The following is a 25,895-nucleotide window of genomic DNA, read 5'->3' on the forward strand; positions in this document are numbered from 1 at the left end:
TTCGTTTCGTTGTATAGACTATGTGTTAATCCAGTACCTATATGTATGGACTAAGCCTGTTTTGAATTTTTTTCCGAAATGATTCAATAGTAAGGTTGTGATTGTTAAGGAACATTCAAACACACAAACTCTCACATTTATGTTGCGACGAGGATAGTAAATGCGAGGCAATTCGCGAGCCAGCCCACGCGCTCGTCCATTATCGTTACACGCCTATCGGAAAAGCAACGGCGCCTCACTACCCTTCTCATCCTACCCCTCCCCATTACTCAGCACATGATCTACTGATATATGTTTACTTCAACTCTGTAGCTTTCATAGTTTACGAGTTTGAAGCGGTGTCGAATCCTCGGCCGAAGTGACACTCAACCCGAGATTAAAGACATCCATATTCCTGTCGAAAATTCATGTAAAAAATATTTTTGTACTACGATTTTTAAAACGGACCAAAAATTATATAATTATTTTTCTAGCACAATACAGATTTTTAACCCTGAACATATTACTAAACCCATACAGGTTATCCTGAAAAGTTTTGATTGTGAATTTTAATATTTATGGAAATACCTGTAAGATATAAAACTTAAAACGTGGGGCGCATGCAAAAGATAATTGATACATAAAATAGTTCACCTGAGACACTAAACAATTTTATTGCACTGAAAATTATATTAACTGTGGTGTGAGTTTTCTCGTTTTACGTTTTTTTAATCTTACAAGTATTTTTATTTGTATTAAAAATTCACAATCACAATTTTTAGGTCAATCTGTATGGCGTTAGGTATCTGTATGGGGCTAGCATACATTATTTTATACTTTTTAGTCCGTTTAAAAAACTTGGTGTATTAAAAGTATATTTAAATAACTATTTTCTGCTTTTTAGCCTTGTGTGTGTATGAAATTTTTTTAATCTATTTAAAACATTTTTATGGAATTATGACAGAGATATTTGGTAAATTTCAGGTTTATTTCAGTTTCTCATTTATTTTAAATTAACTTTCCGATGACCTAGATATAGCTCAGAACATAGCTCAGGACTTGATGACATACACACAGAGAGACAAGAAAGAGATTTAATATTGCATTGTCACACAGTTCTGAGCTATTTAAAGTTTCAAGTCTCTAGTTCATCGGGAAATAAATTTTTAATCGATTGCAAAATTCCTATTGAACGGACAAACGGACCGACAAGAAAGCGAGTTAGTAAAAACGAGGTAAATAAAAAAGTCTGATCACGAACAGCATTTTAGAGCTATTGTACATGCTTGGTTGAAAATTTAACATGGGACCTTTGATCCATGGTTGGTCGTCATTACAAACAAAGAATTGTTCACTGCGGTATATTTTTAGTTATTTCTTATTACTGTTGAAATAATCATGATATTTTGTAGGTCGAGTCTTAAAATAAACATCTCGAGAATTTGTAAAGGAATTTTTAGATTTTTATTTGCTGTAAATGCCTTTTTCGAATTGCGTGTTACCATTACGTCCGGCCCTGCCTCTCGGCAGACATGACGTCCCTTCCAAAGCGAAGGGTTTCGAGGACGTTCCATTGTCCGCTACGTCGGTTCCAATCATCTCCCGCCATCCCGCGAAACATTCAGCTCTCTTTTCCGTCTTCTTTCGTCTCCAAAGATGCGCGACAATAACCTGTAATAGAACAGAGGTAGAAAAAAAACCACGGACACACAAAAGATTATTATTTTTGGTTAAAAGTTCACATGTCCGTGAGTTTACAAGGCGCTAGTGATGCGCGTCTACATTTTAGTTTCAAGAAAATATGACATATTTACACAAACACAGATGTCTCAAATGTAGTCAGCGATCTTAAGAACTCGTATTAATATCGAAAATATTTTCTTATAGGGCTGAAAAAAACCACAGCTGATTTTCTTTTTGATAAACATTTAAAATATAATTCTTACTAAATTGTCTAAAAATATGACAAGTAAATTTTTCCTTTGTGAGTACTTAAAAGAGTATATAATTTTAAGTGCTCGTTGCAATTTAATAAGGTGTCAAGTCCAAATCTCAATTTCCTTGCCACAACTATGAGCATTGATAAAAAACACCTTTTCTCAGACATACATAACAATTATGCTAGTTTGCAATGAAACTATAGCATGTTGCACACTCAAAGGCCAAGAATTTGTTTTTTCAGCTACAATAAGATAAATAAAGTACAGTAAAGCGAAAAGGGCGGTAAAAATTTACTGTCTGCAAATCTTAATTTAAAAGAAAGTTTCAGTAATATTCTCATTTCAAAACTCGTAATGATATATTTAGAAAAATTCTTACATGTTCTGAAAGGAAAGTAAAGTAATACAGAACTTCATATAGCGGATAATCACATTATTGTATACTTCAAATCCGATAGTTGGGTGTATGTGTCCTATAAAATGTTGTACTATTTTGGACATTTATGGAATTCCAACTTAAAGAAATAACGGCATGCTAGACAATTTTAAGAAACTTTCTGCAAAAAATTAATTTGAAGTTAAGTTATTTTCAAGAAACTATAACAATGCCACTAAGGGCCGAATCAGAGTTGGCCTTTTTACTTGAAAAGTGGCAGTTCAGTTTTTATTTGGCTTTTATGAGTTGGCCCTCAAAATTTCGAAAAAAATTTACATTAGTATATTATGGAGAAAAAAATGCTGAAATATAAAATACATTCGATTGCGTCACTAAAATTCGTAAGGGCGAAACAGTTTTTTGTATTACGTAATGTGAAATAATGAGGTGAAAATAATAAAAATCCATTTGGTTATCTAAAGAAAACATTAGAAAAAAAGTTGTTTAGTTTGGTTAAAATAATTTTGTTATATATTTGAAGCATTGACACTTTGAATAATATTTTTATTCAAATAATAATTTAATATTTTTTGGTTCAATATCGTATTTATGTGACAGTGAAAGCATGCAGGTTCGTATACAGCTAAGTACATGTGAGCTAATATATCTAGTGACATTTTGGTAGCAATACAACGAATAGTCTTGCCATGGTAATTTAATGCATTTGGCGCTTAGTTATTGTAGCCTAATGTTAACATACTAGTGCATATTCTGCCAAATTTTGTAGCCAAATTCATATATATCACAATTTTTTCTTCCAATCATTGCAGTTGTTTTGTACGGTAGCCGAGAAACAATGAATGTCTATAGGCGAGTGTTCTTATACAAAGTGAACGTGATTTCCGGGGCATAAATTCAAACACGACAGGGAATGCAATGAATTTTTTTTTGGGGAAAGAACAAACGTCCGAAAACGAAACCCTTCAAAATTGCAGGCGCGAACAGTAGCGCGAACATTTGTTTTTGGCGGGCTTCATTGAACTGCTCTTATTGGCTGAGAGGATGCGCGATCGCAGAGCCGTGACGTTCAAATGCTCAGAGGGAAGCAGGCGACGAGTCGTGCTCAGAATTTCAGGGCGGTATTCCAAGACGTTTGCGTAAGGTAGCGAATAAGCACTGCCTTGTTGGGATACGACCGTAACCTAACTCGTGGGCCGTTTTTCCAGAACGTGTCGAAACCGAATCCCAGTAAGGAAACAAATCGGCTACCGTTTTAATAAAAGGTGCCATGCGCAAGGCTAGAAACCTTTTTCAACGCATTCTAGCGTTAAAGTTGTTACGGAAACATATTTGAGACAGTAGCACCATCGTACAAACTAAAAAGAACCTCCTTTCTAATTTTATCAACTACTTTATAAGTTGCGATTATTTCTTATTATGACCATTAAAGTTTTTAAAAATGTACTCCAGGTAGGTTTTGCTATCATAACGTTTCAATTGACAAACAGCATGCTTGGTTCGTCCTCCGATTGTCACAAAAGTTACTGTATACGAGTTAATGGCGCCATACTCGGGACGAAATCAACGAAAAAGAGAGCTCTAATCAGGCGCAGCATTTTTATAACAGATCGGCAACGGATGTGACACCAAAATCTTGTGTCCTGAAAATAAGAGACTAGCCGTGTCCTGTCGTGGACTAGGAATATGGCTAGGGCACAGTTGTAACATATTCAACACCTAAATCCTTATTTTTGTGTCTATGAATATCGGCCTAATTGTTAGTTAAACGCATTAGTAGCCAGCAGTCTTGTGTACAACAGAAGTGAATGGTTGGTTGCCGTACATTTTACACGCTTGGATTTGGTGGATAGGCGTGGTGTTGTCGACTGTTAGATAGAGCCCTTTCACACGGGCAACTGAGTTGCCGGCGATCGGTCGCCCACGAGTTGCCGAGACCTGGCAACTGCAGTTGCCTCACCGGAAACTTTTCACCGATAGTTGCCCGACTGCTGAGGAGATCCCACTCGATGTCACCCAGTGTCCGGCTGTTCGCCGAGGTGAGCGTCACGCTCTTGCGCTATTGGCGTTAAATCCATTTTAATTGCATTGATGATAAACGAATTTGTCCGTAGGAAGAAAAAAAATGTTGCGAGTCTTTCGGTACTACCAGAGTTGTGTACCATCTAACCCCTGTAAAAGGCAAATTCATGTGATCTCATGTCGTAAATACACTTATAATACGAAACTCGGACGCAAATTTTAACGAAGAATTCTTTAAAATAAGGTCGAGCATTAAAAAAAAAAAAAACTAAAATTGTGTTTAAAATACAGTTCTAGACGCGAATCACACGTGGTTTCCGCGTCCGCCGCTAGAATGTGTTGCCGGAGTAGCTATGTCGACAATCGAATAAACCGATTTTCAGAGTTAAATGTTAAACTATACAATGGACGGCTCCGGTTAAAGCGAAAAATACCTCGAAAAATACTAAACCCGTTTTCGGACTAATTTTATAAAATACTACCCATCTTGTTAAAATGTTCTAAACAGAAAATACGTTAAAGTTTTTCTTTGTCTTTATGAGCCGACCTCCGTAGCGTAGTCAGATGCACGCCAGCTTACGCTGAGAGGGGTTCTGGGTTCGAGTCCCGGGTAAGGTATGTGTGTCACGTATACAAAATGATATTTGATTACGATTTGGTAACGATTTTTGAACGAATACATATTGACCTTTTGGCTGTTGGCGTCAAGCTGTAGGCCACGTAAAAAAAAGTTTCTATAAACTTTGGTTCGTGTCATCCGCCACAGATGGCAGCACCATGGTTACACATTCCCGTTCCATGCGACTTCCGTTCCATTCACGAAGTTACTCCTACCAAATGCCGCATACCGAGAGATAAGTTGTTACACATCAAAAAGTAATCAAGAAAAAATAATTTATGAACGCATCGTGTCAATGCTGCCAGACTGAAGGAAGGAGCCTTCTCTTTCATATTTTCATAATATTTTTTACTGAATTTCGAATCTTTAAAGCTATTTTATAATGTCACTAGAAACGTTCAACGAACTGAGCCAAATTTTGAAACTGGTGTTGAATGAGTGTTTATGTACACCTGTTGAGGAACGAGTTGCATCCACAATCAGGTATCAATTGTATGAATGACATGGCACAACATAATGTCTAGACAAATGTGGAACACTTAATGAACAATAGTTTTTTTTAGAAAAATATATTACTACGAGCCAAATATATCACGAATAATTTATGATCATTATGGCTTTATAGCAACCAATTAATACTAAGTTGACGATATTGTACTAGGTTCGTAAATTTCGTACCGCATTTTTTTTTACCACGGGCTAATTAGCGTAATCAACATCAGAGATTTCCCACGGGGCTGGCCGCTCATTAAAAACTCAATGAATGTCTCGGTATCAAACGTAGAACACGTGTTTTTCAGTAAAAAAAAAAAAAAGGAAGGAAATTTGACGAGACACAGTTGCCCGTGTGAAAGCTCTCACTTAGCTGAACGTACCAGTGGTTGACGGCGGTGGCGGGCACTCATGGAAAGAGCAACTGCGAGCAACTATCGCCAGAGAGTTGCCCGACCTTGACGAGACAGTTGCCCGTGTGAACGCTCGCCGGCAATCCCTATAAAGACAACGATTCAGCAGTTGACAGCGACTCGCCCGCCACTCAGTTACCGGTGATCGAGTGGTCCGTGGTGAAAAGGGCCCTTAGTGATACACAATGCTACAATTACAGACTCGACAAACAGCAGTAGCACAACAGACTTTACATCCGCAGGGATGGCCTATGTGTGAATGATGTACAGGGAAGGTGAAACAAAATGTGTGCGGCAAATGTGTACAGCATACGAAGACTTCCATACGGCTAAACCCAGCGACCGCCTGGCACTTGTAGTTTCCTACCACGAAGGGTTATTTACACCAAAAGCTGCGTGTGACTAGCTCTAAACGTCTGAGCCCGACTCGTTTTTTTTTTGCCTTCCCGCAAAGCGGTTGGACGTCACCGCGCTGATGCGATCGCGCGACTTCTCCAGCCAATGGCGAGCAGTCCACTGAAGCCCGCCAAATTCAAATTTTTGCGCGCCACTGTTCACGCATGTAACTTTGCGTGTTTTCGTTTCCGGACACAATGTTCTTGTTTCGGCATTACCTGCCGCTCTTTAAATTGATGCCAGCAATTTAAGATCATCTTGTACGGATATGTTTTTTGAGTCTGCAGTTGACAACCGAAAATATTTTTTTTATACATAAATATTATAAAATAAAAAAATATATTTGACTCTGAGATTTTCTCTCTTTTATATGTTCCTTTTTCGATAAATTGATTTTAAAGAATATATATATATTTTTTTTAAAAACGTAACAAATTTAAATTGCATACAAAGATTATATGAACTCGACAATTTTGAGACAACTTTCTCTAAATGTAGTTAGTGACGTCGAACGTCGGCTACGCCTAAGGGTTGAACGATGTTTATTTTACGGATAGTAATCCTGCACGAGCCACAATTTTTTTTTCACTTTTTTTTGTGTTTTTTATTTATTTATTTTTTAAATTTACGAGAGTCTCACTTCTTTTTTTTTTTTTTTCTTTTTTTAACCACCTTTCGCTTCATCCTCGGCCTGGCAGCAGGTTATGAATTATACACACGGCCGCAGCTCGAACCGACGGCGCGCGTAGTTTGCTTCCCGTCTCTCGGCGCCGCCGCAGAACAAACACACACACACACGCCTCCCCCCAGCGAGAGCGTGCCTTACCACGACGTATTACTCGCTGAGTTACTGCGGCGTCCGAGCGCCGCCCCTGCTCCCGCAGTTGCTGTCTCACCGGGGGGTATCGCGCCGTTCACTGACCCAGAGGCAGGCCCGCATTACCCGCGGGAAGCCTACAACTCACATGTCAAAATTCATTACAATGTTAATACTTAAGTAGTTTTCGCACAAGCTATATGAATATAAATTAAGTATATAAGGATAGTTGTACTATTACGTTTAATATTTATCACATTTGGCAGAAGGATATAAGGAGAATGTGTACTATAAAAGGTATAGTACCAGTATACTTAATATATTTAAAACATGAAATTACTCTTTACTATTACGTTTTTAGTTTACCAAATATATTCACTATCATCAACTTTCATTTCGCTCACCAATACGTTTAATATGTCCCCTAATTTTTATGAAAGTGACTATATATGGGTTTATGTTCATACATACGGGTCTACCATTTTCTTGCATGGTGCACGTGCATCGTAAAAAAATCACGCTCATCATTTTTCCACTACGCGCCTTAAGAAGTATAGCTTCAAAAGTTTGAGCGAGTCTCTCAGTACTAGTCAGTGATGTGTATACATCTAAACTCGGTACGAGTAAACATTCTTTGTTCTCGTGTTTTTCATGTTGCAAATATACTCATAATACAAACAAATGGTTGTCTCTAAAGTCGGTTTACGGACGATAGTTTAACGTGACAACGTCATAACAAAACATTGATGAAATGATTGCATACTTTTATGAATAAAATTGAATCATTTTTATTGAATTATCACTATTTTGTATGGATACAAAGAAGGGGTGAAATGAAATCTACAATTTAATTGATAAATTTACTTTTATTTGCACTCAATAATTCAAATATGTTTATTACTTTAACGAACAGATTATTTTAACTATAACTTTTATACATGTTTGCTATTTAACTTCTTCCAATCTGTGTTATTCTGTTAAGGATAGGACGATGATAGGAAAAGTAGGAAACGAATGGGAGTGTTTCAAGTTTAATGTGCCTCGAAAAAATCAAATCGATGGTTGTTCCAATCGAGTGGAAGAGAGATAGATGCGGCGCAAGCGTACAATGAGCGTAACGGGACAATGAGTCATTCTTTTTCGTGCGTGCAGCCGGCGTTCATCGATTTATTAGACGTCACGTCAAAAAATAACATCCTTGGACAACGCAGCGAGAAAATAGCTAACCCGAAAATGATACTAGACCATTAATCAGGATAACACAACGAAAATACAGAGACGCATAGACAAACACAGCAATGAAATTAAGTAGGCATTCTTGACAAATAAAAATGACAGCACAGTAGATAAAACAGTTGTGGACATATCCGAAACTGATATCTGTTGCTGTCGTCGGGCTTATTTTCTGCGTGTGTGTGTGTGTTTTCAATTTTCTTGGTCCGTGCTAAATCAATCATCATTTTAAGAATAATTCAAGGAACGTAGGTTTTCGCACATCTAGACTCATCATAATTTTTCGTAAGGTTAGTTCAGTTACGTAAATAACACATAAAATCATTTTGTAGTGTTCAAATTCTCGCTAAAATTATTTTTTGTCCCCCTCTTAGGTAGGGTAAGTTTTCGTTTATCTGGTTGATTATTATTAAAATTAAACGTTGGTTTGGTAATGAAAGCGCAATTTAAAATACTCTTAAACAGTAATAACGTATAAAATATCGCCAAATAATGTTTTCGCGCGGTTATTCCGTCCGCGATGCTACACGCGAGCGGGCGGCCAACTTCGGACATGTTCGGGACGGATCGGAGCTAAGTGAACCGCGCGGGATTTCCAGCTCGGAAGCTCGGGACGCATCCTTTTTTTAAACCTTTCCCTCCCCCTTTCGAGCCAATTGTTTCTTTTCCTCGTGGGAGTGTATTTTTACGACGGGCAGTAAAAAAACTCCTCTCGGCGTATGAAGACGCCCACGCCTTCATCTCGAGGAGCAGCCACTTTCAGGGTCGGCCGCGGAAGGCTTGGGGCGTCGGTCACGTACTGTTCCCGGTAAGTGAACACGGCAGAGTTGAGGCTCGCCTTCACTCGCCATGTTGGTTTGTCCGTGTTCTTATCGTCGCTCTTAAGACGCCCGCCTACCCGGGCACACATACACTTCCCAGAGCTTCAGGCAAAACAACGCGTTGATTACAAAACTACTCAAATATATCCGGGTGGGGTCTGCTTACGAAAAGCATTTAAGAATTCGCTGAGAGCCGAAAAGTACTTTAGATTTCGGATTAAGTTTTTAAACTGTATTTATAAAAGAGTTTAAATGGCTAAAAGGCGTATTTTCAGAGAATTTTTTTTTTTTGCGTAAACCAACCGGTAGAGATTCTTGAAAGCACACAAGGGACTTCTTTTCTATGCCAATATAATATTACGGTCACAGCTAAAATTTCACAATTGTCTTATGCACGACGAGAAGACTGCGCACCAGTTCAGAGGAGATAACCGCGCTAGAAGCACCAGCGAGCGTCGCGCTTATCATCCCGCCTCACTTACAAACATACACCCCGACTAGATGGACCCCTTAATTAACAGCTACTCTTGTAGATTCATCACGATAGCTTCCTAGAATTTGTATGCTGGTCGCAAATTTTGTCACCAGATATTCACTTAACATAATTCGCGAGCTGTTGAAGGTCACGCAAGTGACCATAATCATGAACATTTACGTGACGTATTGCTACTACTTGTTAGTAGAGTCCCGCCGATCCTGAAACCGGTCTTCCAGACATCCGGTTTATCTCTATAATATGTTTTGTTTTGCTAAACCTTATTAACTTCTTAGGTTTAAAACGTGTATCTGCGTCAACAGCAACATTAGGCTGTACGAAAAGTTGTATATATTAAAAAAAAACATAATTTTTTTTATTTATACTCATATACATTGCGTTACGTTAATTTAAAGACAAATTCCGTATAATATGGACTTCCGGTGATCAGGAAAGTTTCGGGTCTCATCTAGTTCGAATAAGCGGCACTTTACTGCATTTGGAAAATATTTGGTGACAAGAGTTTTTACGGATTATAAGAGATATCTGGATGAATTTACAAGAAAAGGCTTTAAATGATATGACAAAATGACGAAGTATGCAAAGTGGCGAGTGAGACCTTACCTTAAAGCAAAGCTTCACATGATATGCTGGGTCACTGATTCCGTCTTTTACTTATTACAGGTCATTAGGCATGCAAAAATGAAATTATTATTTAACTATCTCAACAGCGAAAATTAACTTAATTGAGACACTTTAGGGGACTCAACAGCTTTATTATAAACAAGGAGCGTGCAGTGCCAGAAACATATTTATTACACATTATTATGACAACACGAAAAGGATAAGAACATAATCAAGCTAGCTTCATGGGCTGCGGGTGTCACCAGCAGTTTTCAAAAATGGCGTCCGCTATTCACTGTGAACCACCAATGACAGATATTTAGATTCCTCACATTTCAAAATTATTTGCACAGAGACACATGGAAACATAACATTATAACGGTACTACGGCGCAAAGACATCATCAGTTCAAAACACACGAGCTAAGGTCCTCCACGAATACTCGGTGTAGCTTGGCACAAAAGGAAAAAAAAATATTCTATTCTGATCATCCGGAATTACGGAACATTTAAAAATTTAAATATCCCGAGCCATGAAATATAAAATATGGGCCCAAATGAAAACATTCTCTATTATGACAATGCAAACACACTTTAAACTGCTTGCCGGAATTAAAATTGATAAAATTGGAAATAGTATTACTTAAAAATTTTGTCTGTTCAGCATACTAAAACATATATTTTAAACGTAAAATAAGATATATATGTACAACGCAGTTAGCGATAGTTACCTCAAAAATTACTATCATTTTTGGCAGTGGTTTACTACTGCACGCCGCGCCGTCCCGCCAGCAACAAACTCCTGCTACGGAAGTTCGGGTTCAACGTGATCCCAATACCGATCAGACTCACCATTACCGCAAAAAGTACCACTCGTTCCGTCGCGCACAGCTCAATATCAACACGCCGTTCATACGAGTCGACACACACACGGGCGGACGTCAGTCACAGTCGGAGGAAAATCGTCGTTGCTTGGGGATCACACGCCTCGCCATACCACGTGGGCCTCTCTTCAGCCCTCCTGATTCCAACCCAGCACCTTTCCCCGACTCCAACTTACCGACTCGTCTCACGAGCCAACGCGAGCACGATTACCAAGACTCCCAAAAACCTCGGGAGCGAAGCACCTTACCACTGCGGACCAGGGCAGCGTTCGGGCAGCATGACGTCACAGGCAGACGGTCAATGGCGCGACGCGAAGGTCTCACCCGCAGGTGTCGATGAAGCCTTCTGCTCGCTGCTCGCTGCAGCCGAGGAGGTACACACACCCCCACCTCCTTCATCCGGACCTCTGTCGGAATCATCAGTGTCACTTGGAAGTGCAAAATATAACTCAAGGGCTTCCTCGCTGGAAATTCTCTGATGTTTGTTGGGCATTTTTGCTGCAAGTAGACAAAAATGTGAAATTACTATCCTTCTTAGTTCACTGAAATCTTGCTGAACATTTTTTCTGTAAAAAAACAAACAAACTAGAATGTAAAGTTAGGAAAAATAATTACTCAAATTACTTGATAAAATATACTCATAGCATTATTTCACTTACCAAAACACATTAAATTCATATTTGGTGCTTCTAAAATTCACTCGAATCAATAATAGTAAAATTGTATTTCGTGCAGTTTCTGGTGCCTTCTCCTTCGTTTGCAATGACTGTCATTTGTTTTCAAGGGTTACCAACTGTTTATTTATAGTTTACTGAAGTAACCGACATGTGGCAGACTAAGTCCGAGGTGGTACAATTTACCGCGGCCCTTTAACAAAACGACCTCGGTGGGAAGTATACTTCCCACTGCCCGGGAAAGGGTTGATCGAAGAGCCTCGCCGGAGCACATTACTTCGGGGCCACGTGACAATTAAATGGTCTGGCACCTTCTAAGCGAAGTGAGTAGGAAGCTGGAGGCCTGCTTATCCTGAAGGGAAAATGCGCGCCCCGATGCGGTGTATAACTGGTTGCGGATACATCAGGGGTTAGACACGTCCAGTATTGGAAACACACTAGTGTTGCGTGCTAGTGTTACGTTCCGATGTCACGGGACACCGGTAACAACTTTTTAATGCTTGACCATGATTCTAATAGTACAGCAAAAAATTTTAACTGTTTATTATTCGTCTGTCTTTTACCATGCGCATTACATTTCGGAAAAAAAAAACCATCGACGAGCAGTAGTTTGCAATGCCTATTAAGCGAAAAATCAGTAAAAAATTAATATTAACATTGTAGTTACTTTTCACTTTGGACAACTCCTATGCATGTTTCTCTACACAGGATGAGTAGGAATTTGAGTTACGATCTTCAGATGCAGGTTCATTATGGAAAAAAGTTCAAAACTTGTGTACGACTTATGGTCTAAAGAGCTTTAAAGGTTGTTTTAAGCATTTGAATTTGGAGCTGAACAAATTCGTAATACAACTGTATTAAGGATAGAACACTTAGCGTCTGAATAATGTTTAGTTGTAAAACGTTGTTGCTGTCGTACAATGATATCACACATTTCTGGACGATGAAGAATAAAGGTTTCTTAAGGAGTATTATCCGCTTTATGTTTTGCTGAATGAATCATTTTCCAGACGCTTAGTGCTCCACTTTAATTAATTTTCTATTATTTCTTATAAACCAGTGTTTCAGCTCCAACTTGTAAGACACGTGTTAATACCATTATTCGTACAGGCTTTCACGTTTCCAACTTATGTTTTTGTGAACAGCCTGCAGCCTTAGTTTGTCTGTCGATTTCAGACGCATGCTGTGCAGTACATATTACCTTTGGGGGATACGAGTATTCTAGACTTAATGCAGCCAATAAACGTCTATTACAGCGGAGATTCACACAAATTGGAAGTTTGTTTAGGCTCGAACTTCAGACTCCCAACAGTTCTCCGTGGGACGTGCTTTCTCGATTAAGGTTTCTCAGCGATTTCGCTTCGAAGAACGGGAGTTCACGAATACAGTTCTACGGTTCGTGTGCATTCAATCGCTCGTACATGGTTCGTGCCTTCGAAGGTTCTTCCTTATACTTTCCACTTCGCTTTGAAGTTGTTCTCGTCTCTTTTTTCCACCGCTGATCCGTTTACGACATGTTTGACGAACCGTAAACGTTGTGTTCGCACGTAAATTCACTTTCGCCTCGTCACTTTCGCGCTTTCAAGTGGCATGCGGTACGAAGTAGAGGAGAATGTGTGATATATTTGCCATGTTAATAATTGAAGTTAAAATGTGAGCGAACACCATCGAACCTCCCCCCCCCCCCCTCCCCCACCAGGTCGTCCTTACTTTCTAGTCTGGTTGGAAAAAAATATATCTCGGTTTTAATTAATTTTAACGATCATTCATTGTTGATATGTTACTCTGCAATTGTTTAATTATTCTTAATTTTTGATGGTATTTCGAAGTGTAAACTTATGTTAGCTCTCGGTATACGACATTTAGTACGGTTAGTTTTGTGAAAATGGAGAGGAAGTCGATGGAAATGTGTATAGTCACTTTCATAAACATTAGGGGAAGTACCAAACATTATTGGTGTTTCAAATGAAACTTCATGATAGTGAGTATATTTGTTAAACTAAAATAGTCATAAGAAAGAGTAATTTCAAGTTTTGAAAATCTTAAGGGTACTGGTATTAAAACGCCAACACAATCGTTCTGGTTGATAAATTATAGCTATGAATTTTTTAAGTTGCTATTATATTTTGTTATGGTTATTCAAGTTTACAAATATGTATTCCAGGATAGATTCAATACCATAAATTTGCTATGGCATACCAATATGCTTAGTACATCCCCCGTGCATCCACCATCTTGACGACTTCGGCTCGCGGCTATAGCAGTTTCTGCATGCATGCGCATTAGACTTTAAACCTGAAAATTTTCAATTGTGTAATGCGATTTTTTTCGTTGCATTTCTGGTGCACACTAAAACCATCTAGAAATTATGTTATGCAAATTGAAAAGCGACAATTTTATTTATCAGTTTATTTATCACGCTGGAAATTATTTCGAAGAATTCTACGTTATATATTTCGTGTTCGAGATTCGTACTGTTAGTTTATTTTGCAACATGAACAACACGAAAACACGTGATTTTGTTCTTTACCAATGTTTGATGTTTATACATCACTGGCCAGTACTGAAAGACTCGCTCAAATTTTATTAAAATTTAAATGAGACCTTCTTGTTTTCATTCTGCCCTAAACTACGTCACGCTGACCCGTCAGACTTGGAAGGGGGGGGGGGGGGTGGAGCGGCTAGTGTTGTGGGTTCTTCCACAAAACCTTGACCTGACTCAGATATGAGTCGGTATCCATGTGGTTCAAAGCCCACTACGTTAATATTATCGTGGAGGTACCACCGTCTCAGGTACAGAAAAATATTTTCAATACTTCTACAAAAGATTCATTTGAAAATCAGCTGCCAAAAAAATAGTTTGTATTACTGCAAGGAAGATATTGTAGCTTGGTACAACTCGTGGTTATTATTATTTTTACAATAATGAAATATAATTTTCGAGATAATACGGATCATAGCTTACGCAAATTGGCACATCATTTTATATTTTATTTTATGTTTCATTTAAGCACAATTTTTTTATACCATGGAAAAGAAAAACGATTATTCCATAAAATTAGACTTTACTTTGTTTTATAATGCGTATTAATGTGCGCAGCTAATACTGGAAAGCTATTCAGGGAACGGTTTACACAATTCTTTTGCTTTTGGAGATACTGTGACAACAAAAAGTATAAATGATCGGGTAAATATCCGAACCCAGCATTACTGCGAACACAATTTGGAAGTGATGCAGTTAGTTTCATCTAAATGTAAAGATTTACAAAATATCTGTAGCTTTACAAAAATATTTCTGTTCCATATACCAAAAAAGATACAGTCTGTCATCAAATCAAATCCATATTACACCATTCAAGTTCCATCACATTTACTATGTCGCGATTCCCTGTAACTAAATGCAAATAATTTTACCACTTTAGCATAAAATTAAAAGTATGTGATAACGTTCGTGTATTTATTCACATATTTCAATTTAAGCTATCGTCTGAAAAAAACTCCAGGCGGTAGAAAGATTATAAACTTTTGGTGTATGCCCGTTAACGTAAATGCGCTTTTTTGCTGTGCTATACGATTAAAAGTTTTAATAACTTCAAAGTTTTATTAACAGCAAAGTTTAACAACTTCAAATGTGTTGATAACTTTCCTCTGATCATCGTGCGTACTACTTCTTTTAAATTTGTTACTTATCTGATAGCTTCCGTCATCTAACTCACAAACAGAAGCGTCGAACGAAAATTACTTCCGGCATCGATATTTGTCAGGATTGAACATTTGGGGCGATAAACAGCGTGAATTTTTATAATACGGCAACCACAATCTCGAACATTTTAAAAAAAAAGTGTTCACACCCGCTATTAAATATAGTTCAAAAAAGTAAGCGTACGTCTTGGGATTGTTTTAAAAATAGCTTCATATATATTTTTTTAAATAATTACGAATTGAAAACTAAATATCTATGTATGAACGCAGCCATTGGAGTAAATACATTACCAACCATATACATAAGCTAATTTAAATAATATTTCTGCTGAATCAAAAACAAAATTAATTAATTTATTGTTAATAATATATCCTTAACTTGACGTCGTTAAATGTGGAAAACAACATCATCACTCACGTTCACTTCAATGTCGTCACTAATAAAAAGTCTAGAACAATATAATGCAATTTAAAAAAATCAACCGTTGACTGTTGGATAGTAGTAATGGCGAATTTTTTTTCGTGGTTTGAGGGATTAAACTAAGTATCATACACAATCCTTTAAGCCTAAGCTCTGGTACAAATTGATTTTCAATACTTAAATTATCTCTTGAAATTGAATAATCTGTTTTCATTTACATGTCATTTAATTATAATTTTTATGTTATGAGGTACAGAAAAGGAATTTTATTTGTGTATAAAATTTTTATAATATTCAGTTGTTATTGGTATTTTTTCTGTACTTATTGCGCTTTTTAAATGGAAAATTCACGTGTAGTGATAAAGAGATAAATAGTTTGACAACCCAAATTCCTTGCCAACTGCGTAACCAATAGCCAACCAACTTACTACTGTAAAACAGAGTATTCATAATATTCAGTATGTCCATAAAATAATGTCCAAGTTATAAATCATGTATAGACATGCATCGACATAGCTAGAACACACGTGGAAGCTGGGCAAAAAAAATACATTGATTGACTTATTTACCAAAATAAAGTTGAAAACTGATCTCGAAACAAGCTATTTATTTTTGTTTCAGGCTACAATATGCATAATGAAGCCGACCTTGGGTATTCATTTTATTTTATGCTCCCACATAAAATATTCTCTCCTGGAGAGCAGATCAATTGGTCAGATAATTTTTAGTTGCATCGCCATTGGCTCGCCGTTCCTCTAGGCGTGTTCAATAACTCGTGCTTCAATGCCGAGGGTCATTCAGTTTTTAAAACCAAAATTGTAATCTGGGTTTTTCACCAGTCAGCAACGAAAAATAAGCAGGTCTTTAAGTTATGGCAGACACAGATGTTACATTCATAAGTTTACAAAATCTGCTCTCGCTTTGTATGTCCGAGTTTAGATGTATTTGGCGTTTGAAATTAATTAGTACATAAATAGTAGCCTAGATTAAAATGCGTACTACTGCCTAAAATTACTACTTTTCATTTAAAAAAAAATGTTTGTTGAAGTTCCATCGGCAAACAGTCACACGTGGCATTCTTCGCGCGGGGACGAACTTGGCGTATCGCGAGCCAATGCTCGCGCCCTGCGCAGGAGACGAGGATCAGTCTACCCGAACTCAAGGTCATGGTGTGTGTTCGGTTCGCAGAGTCGTTCGTGTGCCCGGCCACGCACTTCAAGTGCGCGAACCACTTCTGCGTGCCGCTGGATGCCGTCTGCAACTTTGTGGACAACTGCGGCGACGGCTCGGACGAGCTCAAGTGCCGTGAGTAGCGAGGGCACTCACTGCTCGTGCTGGAACCACGATCAGGCCAGGTGCTCAGCCCGGACCGAACGGCTCTCCCACACACGATCAGACTTGGTGCTGCTGTTGCTGTTGAACGTATCTTTTCATCGTAAGAATATGGAAGAATCTTTGCATGTTGCAATTGCAGTTGCACTTTCAGTTGAAAGAAAAAAAAAAAATTGTTCTATGTAAAGTCGGTTTACGTACGATAGTTTAACGTGACAAAATCATAACTAAACATTGATGAAATGATAGTTTAGTTAAAGTACTAAATTTAAAAGCTACTTTTGAAAAGCCGCCTTAACCTATTTAATATAATAGTAGATTCATAGGCCAATCGAGTGGAAGAAAGATAGATGCGGCACAAGCGTGCAATGAGCGTAACGGGACACAGCGTAACGGGGCAATGTGCGTAACGGGACACATTTTCGTGCGTGCAGCCGGCGTTCATCGATTTATTAGACGTTGTCACCTCAAAAAAAAAATGAACGTGGAGTATAAACGAAGATGTCTGCCACAACGCTCAGGTTATGGACTGATGTGCTGATTGTTTGGACTGGCGAGGCGCGGTTCGGGCTGATCATGTGAGGGGACCTTAGCAGAGCCCCGGGCGCGACCCGAATGAAATAATTTCCGAGCTTATCCCGTACGACACGATGGTGACGTTCCGAATAGAACGATTTCTCGTTTCTGTCGCGTCGTGGGCGCGATGTTACTGAAATCCGTCTCAAACTTTTGTATCCGAATGATGGTAAGACTTGTGGATTGTTCGTATTATCACTTTGTATCATGAAAATGTTTTTTTTTTCCTAGACCTATCTTTAAAGTCTTGGAAATGTGTTCACGCACGTTTATTTTATTCCCAATAAACGTTTGGATTCAACATATTTCCCTCAAACATTTCGATTAAAGAAAGGGTTAACATTGAGGGCTAATGTATGCGTGATGCACATTGTAATGTCCATGAAAATTTTCTAGGTTATCTTTTTTTTTTTTGTTTGTAGCCCGTGTAAAATTCGCATGTTCACAATAACGCGAGAATTTTCTGTCGCGTCGCTTGCGTGAGTTAAGCTTTTCATTGCTGGTTCCATCCTCAGCAAGAAAGCAGGGGCCTTTAACCGCCATTTTCTTCCATTTGTGGACGTTTTTGCAACATACTGTATATATATATATATATATATATATATATATTATAGAGGTATTTGAGAAGCCCTCAATAGAAATGAATTTTATGTTTATTATTTTACTTCTTACCTCTATGACTTTGTCTTAGTCCTGTTATGAATTATATTTACCAGTATTGTATCTCTATGGTCAGGTCAATTTGGTTTTACTCTTTAAGTATTTTCATGTTTTATCTAAGTAATAATTTTATGAAATGTCTTTGCAAACATTTGTTAAACGGCGACGAATAGGAAATGAGCTTACACCTTTTAATATTGTTTTTGGGTCATTACTGAGGAAAGAGTATAGGTGATTGGACGCTCGACTGCGCATATATTTTATTTAAAGAATTTAGTATTTCCAGTGTGATTTCGGAGAGTGTTCAATAGAGAAAGCTTTGACTGTTTGAAACAAATTGGAACTGGAGTTTCTGTTCTACTATCATGGGAGAAGGATTAGAGAGAAAGAGCTCCGTGATTTAGTCATAAATGAATGTAAGAATATCACGTAAAACATTGGTACGACGACTGAATAGCTAGAATCTACGTGAAATTGATGATTTTATAATAAATACCGGAACTACACAATGAAGAAGAGGTAGTTACCGATGTTCGAAGCTCTACTAAAGAATCTACGACGACGATAAGTTTTGACTAACAGCATAAATATAACTGGATCAACGACGAATTAAGAAGAAAAGAAGAAAAGGACTATCAATCTTCGAGATGGAAGGAGTTCGACAGCGGTAGACGGCATCGTAGACGGTGTACCGGAGGACATCATCCTTCTAGACGACTCCAGGTGACCGACGCCAGTCCTGCTGGAGTACCAGCAGCACGAGAGGAGGTGCATCGAGACGGAGACCCAACCAGCGACATCGGAGGAGAGTGAGATCTAACCAGCAACATCGGAGGAGAGACAGGGGTTCGGAGAGGTTTTCCACAGCCTCTTGGTATTGTAACGACGCGACGAGGTTTGTTTGCCCCATCCCCGAATTAACAAGAACAGCGAGAAGTTACCTGTCCTATTTTAATGGCAAGATATCTTAAACTATGATGTTTACGATCAAGACCTAATTTGAAACTCGCTAAAACAACTTAATACTACTTAACTACGTAAAGACTTGTAGCTTGTACATACTGGACCTGGTTAACTGACATTGATCAGTAATATGTACGATATCAAAGTTAAAATCTGTTAAAGTCATTAATTGTCTTGAATGTTTAAAGAATAGTCCCAGGTCCAGAAGTCTTGAGACAGTTTGATCTACCGAAAGAGACTGAGCTAGTAAAAACAAAGAAAAGACTAATTTGCCAGTTAAAATGTGTTTCAATAATATTTAAAATATTGACTGATAACCAAACTATTATTCAGTGATACAATTACGTAAAACGTAATTAGTTCTGAAAGACATTTAAGTATAACGGATATTGAAATTTTGTTTAATGAAAAACCTATTTAAACATGAATAATTGTCTCAAAGGTATTTGTATGTTGCTTGCTAATCATTGACTCTGTCACTTTTCATGTTACAGTTGGATATGTTGCAAAAGAGTATTGTCACCCATACAACCATGATTCTGACCCTAGTAAAAAGTTAAATTTTCATTATATTTTATTTTTCCGATTGATAACCATACTTACATATCATGTGTATGTTAAACCAGATAGACAGAAATATTTAGCTTGGATTGTCTTGAAAGAATAATTAGTTTTTATTACACTGAGATCAGCAGTCATAGAGAAGTTAATGCTTTTAAACACACTACTTATATTTGTTGATTTTAAGGTCAGAATACTTACACCAAAGAGAAGGAGACATACTGCTAAGGAATTATACGACATTTTATTGTTTGGTATTCACACTGAGTCAAACTACACCAGTACATACAACTTGAGAATAATTTATTTTCACTATCAACATAACAAGACATATTTTAGTTAATATTCTGTAGAGGTTAGTAGTTGTGCTACATACACAATCACAGCACTAGTACTTTATAGAGTTTTCACGGCGCCCAACTAGACCACATTTTACATTATAGATATTGGCATTTTAGGAAATATACTCTATAGAGTAATTCTGAAAACACTTCAGAGTTTTTGGCGCACAACGTGTAAGCCAACGTTAGGGACTATTTTATGATCTTTTTTTGAACAACTCAAGACACTTTGAAAAATACAGACAGTAATTTTGTTTTGTCAAGATGACAGACACAGGTAGGAAGTCATATTTTTTGAGAGGTAGCAATGACACTTCTGACTCTAGTCCTGAACGAGAACCTAGAGAAGTAGTACCAGAACAGCACATCGAGACTACTGGTATGGAGTCACAGCAGGAAATGGAGTTGGGTCATTCGCCGCCGACACCAACTGTTACCCTAGATGCACTGTTCCAGTTCATGAATAAGGAGAAATTAGAACGGGAACGGGAGAAACAAGAACGGGAGCGTAAAGAACAGGAGGAGAAACTAGAACGGGAACGGGAGAAACAAGAACGGGAGCGTATAGAACAGGAGGAGAAGTTAGAAAGGGAACAAAAGGAGCGAGAAAACGCCGAAAGACTAGACAATTTAGTGCAAGTCTTAAATAACACTTTAGGCAGGATTGCAGATGAAACAGCAGAAATCAGGCATGACTTAACTGAAACACAGCACGAGATGCAACAGAAGTTTTCCAGTGTACACACTCGTATTGAAGGTGTAGAAATATTCAGTAAACGCACTGACGATAAAGTAGTACACTTAAGCGAGCGTCTAACAGGAAGGTTAGATATGGTAGAGGCGAAAATAGGGGAAATAGAAAGAGAATCCAGACACATCGCAACATTCTCGCCCCAACTAACGACTCACCACACTAGCGAATGTAATACCGACAAGGAAGACACGCCGGTAAACAAATCGATAACGATAGAAGCCGAGCGAAATCCCGCGAATATTAGTACTGCAATTATGTCAGCAGATCCGGTACTTACACTACACCACCCTTCTAAGAAATGGTTGGATGACGTTCCAACATATTCAGGGAAAAGTAATGACAACCCTCGAAGATTCTTAAATCAGTTTGGAGAATATTGCCACACATTTAAGTTAATAGACGCAGAAAAATTGAAATGCGTTAGCCACTGCTTGAAAAACACGGCATATTATTGGTGGGAGTTGGCGAAAGATTCGGTACACGCATACGAATCGTTTCAGAAAGCTTTCATATCCCAATTTTGGAATACTCGTATCCAAAGCAATTTGCGAATACAGTTGCATTCTGAAAAATTCGAAAATCGTAAATTTCAAAATTTAGAGGCGCATATCAGCGATATGTACGAGAGAACTCGTTATCTTGATTGCCGTATGGAAGACGAAGAGTTTATTGCCATGATAATTTCGCAATTACCACTCAATTATCAATTACAACTTAGTGGACGGCAATACAGTAATATTGTAGATTTCAAGGAACAACTGTTAACGTATGAACGACTCGTTAAGCTCGATAAAACGGTAACGCACAAAGAAACTAACGAGCGCAAGAACACGAACCAACAGACACCGTTATACAATAACTGGCGCAATCGAAATGAAGGGCAGAACAGCGGACACAAACAACCTCAAATTCACACACTGAACGTTGAAAACTGCGGAAGTAATTGGTATCACAATAGATATCGAGGTCAGCGATATGGTAACGGATTTTATAAACCACAGTACTATCGTCGTAGAAACGAGAAGCGACAAGACAGACGCGAAAATGAATCACAGTGGGAGAATAAACGTCAGGAGGGGACAGTTAATTTCAGAGAGAATTCAGGCGAAAATCGAACAACGAAAGAACGATCGGCAAATTACAATAATCATCCCGGAGGTCAGTACAGCATAAATGCACAAACGTTTGTACCGTCTGAAAAAGGGAACAGCTTTAGCACCACCATTCACGACGCGCGACAAGGAGAAAGAAATTCATATTCTATAGCGCCAAGTCACGAGCAAAGCAACACGGAATGGCCGCGCATGCAATCTAGCAGAAGCTCAGATACAAACCAAGGAGGTAATAACACATTTTTGATTTCACCGAATGCAAATAATGGATTTGCTAATTTGTCACAAGAGCAAATTAGAGGATTTAAGGACAGTGCGGTAAACTAATTAGGGATGGCGAAAACCCGCTCCGCACGTCAGTCCCTAATTGTAAGTTAGACGGGGCTAGTATAAAATTGGATCCCGACGCAAATGACAAGAATAATTGTCGAAGCATACACACCATTATGTTCAAAGAAAACGAGCGTGAATTTTTACTCAGCGAGCCCACAGCAACCGAAGTTCAAGCGAAACAAGCACTATGTCCGGAGATATCGTTAACTTTAAACGGAGTTAAAGTGCCTGTACTATTAGACAGCGGCGCAGAGATATCCTGCATCAGCGAAGACTGCGTAGCCATGATAGAGAGCACCGGAATATCATTACCGAGAATGCCAGTACCGAGTTTAAAGATTCTAGGAGTTACATCAAGGGCTAGTCCCATCATTAATCGTCAGACCTTATTGGAAGTAGAAGGTTTAGGTAGCACCAAGTACATTAATGTATTAATCGTAAAAGGATTGGCTAAACCAGTAATTTTCGGTGTAGACTTTCTAACTAGCCATAAAATAATTTTGAATTTTGCAGGTTGGATGGTAACTGCTATGGATGACACAGAAAATACGAAAACTACTGAAAATTGGGAAGTTTCGGAAAAATGCATTGCAATCATTCATAAGGAAACTTCGTGTATTAATAGTGACATAAATTTGATGGCGACCGGAGCTGATTTAATAGAAGCTGTAAAGGGAATTACCATGGTAAATGAAACCGGTAGAAATAATCTTCTTCATGTCTTAAGAAATTTTCAAAATATATTTTCCGAAAAACCTGGGTTAAACAAATTATATACAGCTAGTATTCAGGTCATACCCGGTGAACCATTCCATAAAAAGTCGTATCCCATCCCGGCGAAATATTTGAAAGAGGCTGAAGAATATCTAGACTTAATGTTGGAATGGAATGTAATAAAGCGAGCGCCTAGCCCATTCACGAATGCGATACTCTGTGTGCGAAAGAAAGACGGAACAGTACGTTTATGCCTTGACGCGAGGGAGATCAACAAAATTACTGTTCGAGATCGGGAAAGTCCGAGACCAACGAATGATATTCTGCGATTATATCAGGGTGTCAAGTTTCTAACCACACTTGATTTGTCGGCAGGGTACTGGCAAATACCCTTAGAAGAAAGATCTAGACAGTACACATCATTCCTATTCAAGAACTCGCAGTATGTGTTCCAAGTCATGCCGTTCGGCTTATGTAATGCGGTAGCTGAGTTTACTCGTTGTCTGGACGAAACGCTAGGATCTGAGTGCAAAGGATTCGCGCGAGCATATGTCGACGACATTTTGATTACATCGTCATCATTCGAAGAACACCTGGAGCATATCGGCATTGTCCTAACGAAACTACGTGACGCAGGAATGACGGTGAAACTGCGAAAATCCGTATTTTGCCGACAAGAGTTACCATTTCTAGGGCATATTCTGACACCGACCGGAATTCATACCGATCCTGAAAAATTGAACAGTATTTCCAACTTCCCTACACCAAAGAATGTTAAACAACTACGTACATTCCTGGGAGTTATCGGGTTTTACCGAAATTACAGCGACAAGATAGCCAAGATCGCAGTCCCATTGTTTGATCTACTCAAGAAGGACAAGCTGTGGAAATGGGAAGCAGAACAGCGGGAAGCTTTTGAAGAACTCAAGAAGGTCTTTCTCGAAGAACGAGTCATCTATCATCCCATGTTAGGTCGGGAATTTCTACTATACACAGACGCATCTGATTATGCCTTAGGTGCGAAGCTCGCGCAAATGGACGATGAGGGAGTAGAACGTACCGTAGCGATGGCGAGTAGAACATTGAATTCGGCAGAGCGAAATTACACGGTCACGGAGAAAGAGACACTAGCAATAATATGGGCTCTGCAGAAGTTTCGAGACCTGCTTCTGGGAGAACATATAAAGCTAATGACTGACCATCAAGCCCTGATGTGTCTAAAAGCAGGCAAAATTTTTGGTAGCAGACTGACGCGATGGTGCTTGCTGATGCAAGAGTTTGACTTGGAAATATGCCACATTAAAGGGAAAGAGAATGTAGTCGCCGATTACCTAAGTCGAATACCCGATGTATTGAATGATGAATTGACACCGAGGAAGAACTCCAAGGAATTTTTGGTAGCTAATCTTGTGACACAACAACTTAAAGATAACGCAACAATCAAGAATGTTTTTGACCAGATAGCTCAACTGCAACAGGAAGATGAATTCTGCAAGGTCATAATAGATAAATTGAAGGGTTCAGAGGTTCCAACTAGGTTAGAGGAGAGATACTGCATGTCGGAGGGAGTATTGTTCAATCATAGCAAGGGAAAAGCCAGATTTGAAGAGCCATGGAAGCCGGTAATACCGAAGCGAAACATCAACTCGATTATTTGGGAGGTTCATAGGAATTGCGGGCATATTGGTTCAAAGAAGCTGACACAGTCATTGATTAGGCAGCTATACTCTCCGAATCTGCACAAGTCAGTCGCCGCCATTACTCGATCGTGCGACTTGTGTCAGAAAGCGAAACATGCCCAACAAAATCTCGAAGGTGAGTTTAAACCTATCCTTCCGGAGAGACCACTGCAGTTGGTATCAGTGGATGTATTGGGACCATTACCTAGATCAACAGCCGGGGTGAAATATGTGTTCGTGATGGTAGATTTATTTACAAAATACACCAAGTTGTATCCCATAGTCAATGCCACCAGCAAGATAGTATTCCAGAAAGTTAAACAGTTTATCGCGGAAGTGGGTCGACCGGAGAAAATTATTTCGGATCATGCCACACAATTCATGAGTCAAGTTTGGCAAGAAGGACTCAGAAAACTGCAAATCGTACCCACCACGTCTTCGGTGAGACACCCGCAGAGTAATCCTGTGGAGAGACAAATGCGCACACTTGGTAATATGTTGCGGACATTCTGCCACGATACACAGCAGAACTGGATGAGTAAATTAACGTTCATTGAATGCATTTTGAATAATACTGTACACAGTTCTACCAGTGTTACTCCATATGAAGCGTTAACAGGAAAAAGATCATTGATAATACCGTCATCGTTACTACCGAGACATCACGATGAAGCTCTGGCCGCAGAAGATAAAGAATTAGTCGAGATACAGAAGGAAACTGAAGAGTTGGTCGCAGCCAAGTTGACATCCACGGCGGATCTTCGGAGAAAATACCAGAAAGATTCCAGCAAGATGAGTTTTAATTGTGGAGATTTAGTACTCAAGAGAACGAATCCAGTAAGCCAATTTTGGAAGTACGTTACTAAGAAGCTATTTCTACTCTTCGATGGACCATATATGATCACGAAGATTATTAGAAGTAACTGTTACGAACTGTCTGACATTAAAACGAAACAAGTAATAGG

At 38.6% G+C, this 25,895-nt stretch overlaps 1 protein-coding gene across 1 annotated transcript in view; it reads left to right on the plus strand.

Annotated features, from left to right (window-relative positions):
• The window catches only part of LOC134541804 (G-protein coupled receptor GRL101-like), a 192,567-nt gene that overhangs the window by 3,680 nt on the left and 162,992 nt on the right, over positions 1-25,895 (plus strand). Inside the window, exon 3 of the mRNA XM_063385496.1 lies at positions 17,094-17,210. Within this exon, the coding sequence (XP_063241566.1) occupies positions 17,094-17,210 (117 nt within the window). The remainder of the gene's footprint in view (positions 1-17,093; positions 17,211-25,895) is intronic.

This window comes from Bacillus rossius (assembly GCF_032445375.1).
Source record: "Bacillus rossius redtenbacheri isolate Brsri chromosome 4 unlocalized genomic scaffold, Brsri_v3 Brsri_v3_scf4_2, whole genome shotgun sequence".
In the NCBI taxonomy this organism is placed as follows: Eukaryota; Metazoa; Arthropoda; class Insecta; order Phasmatodea; family Bacillidae; genus Bacillus; species Bacillus rossius.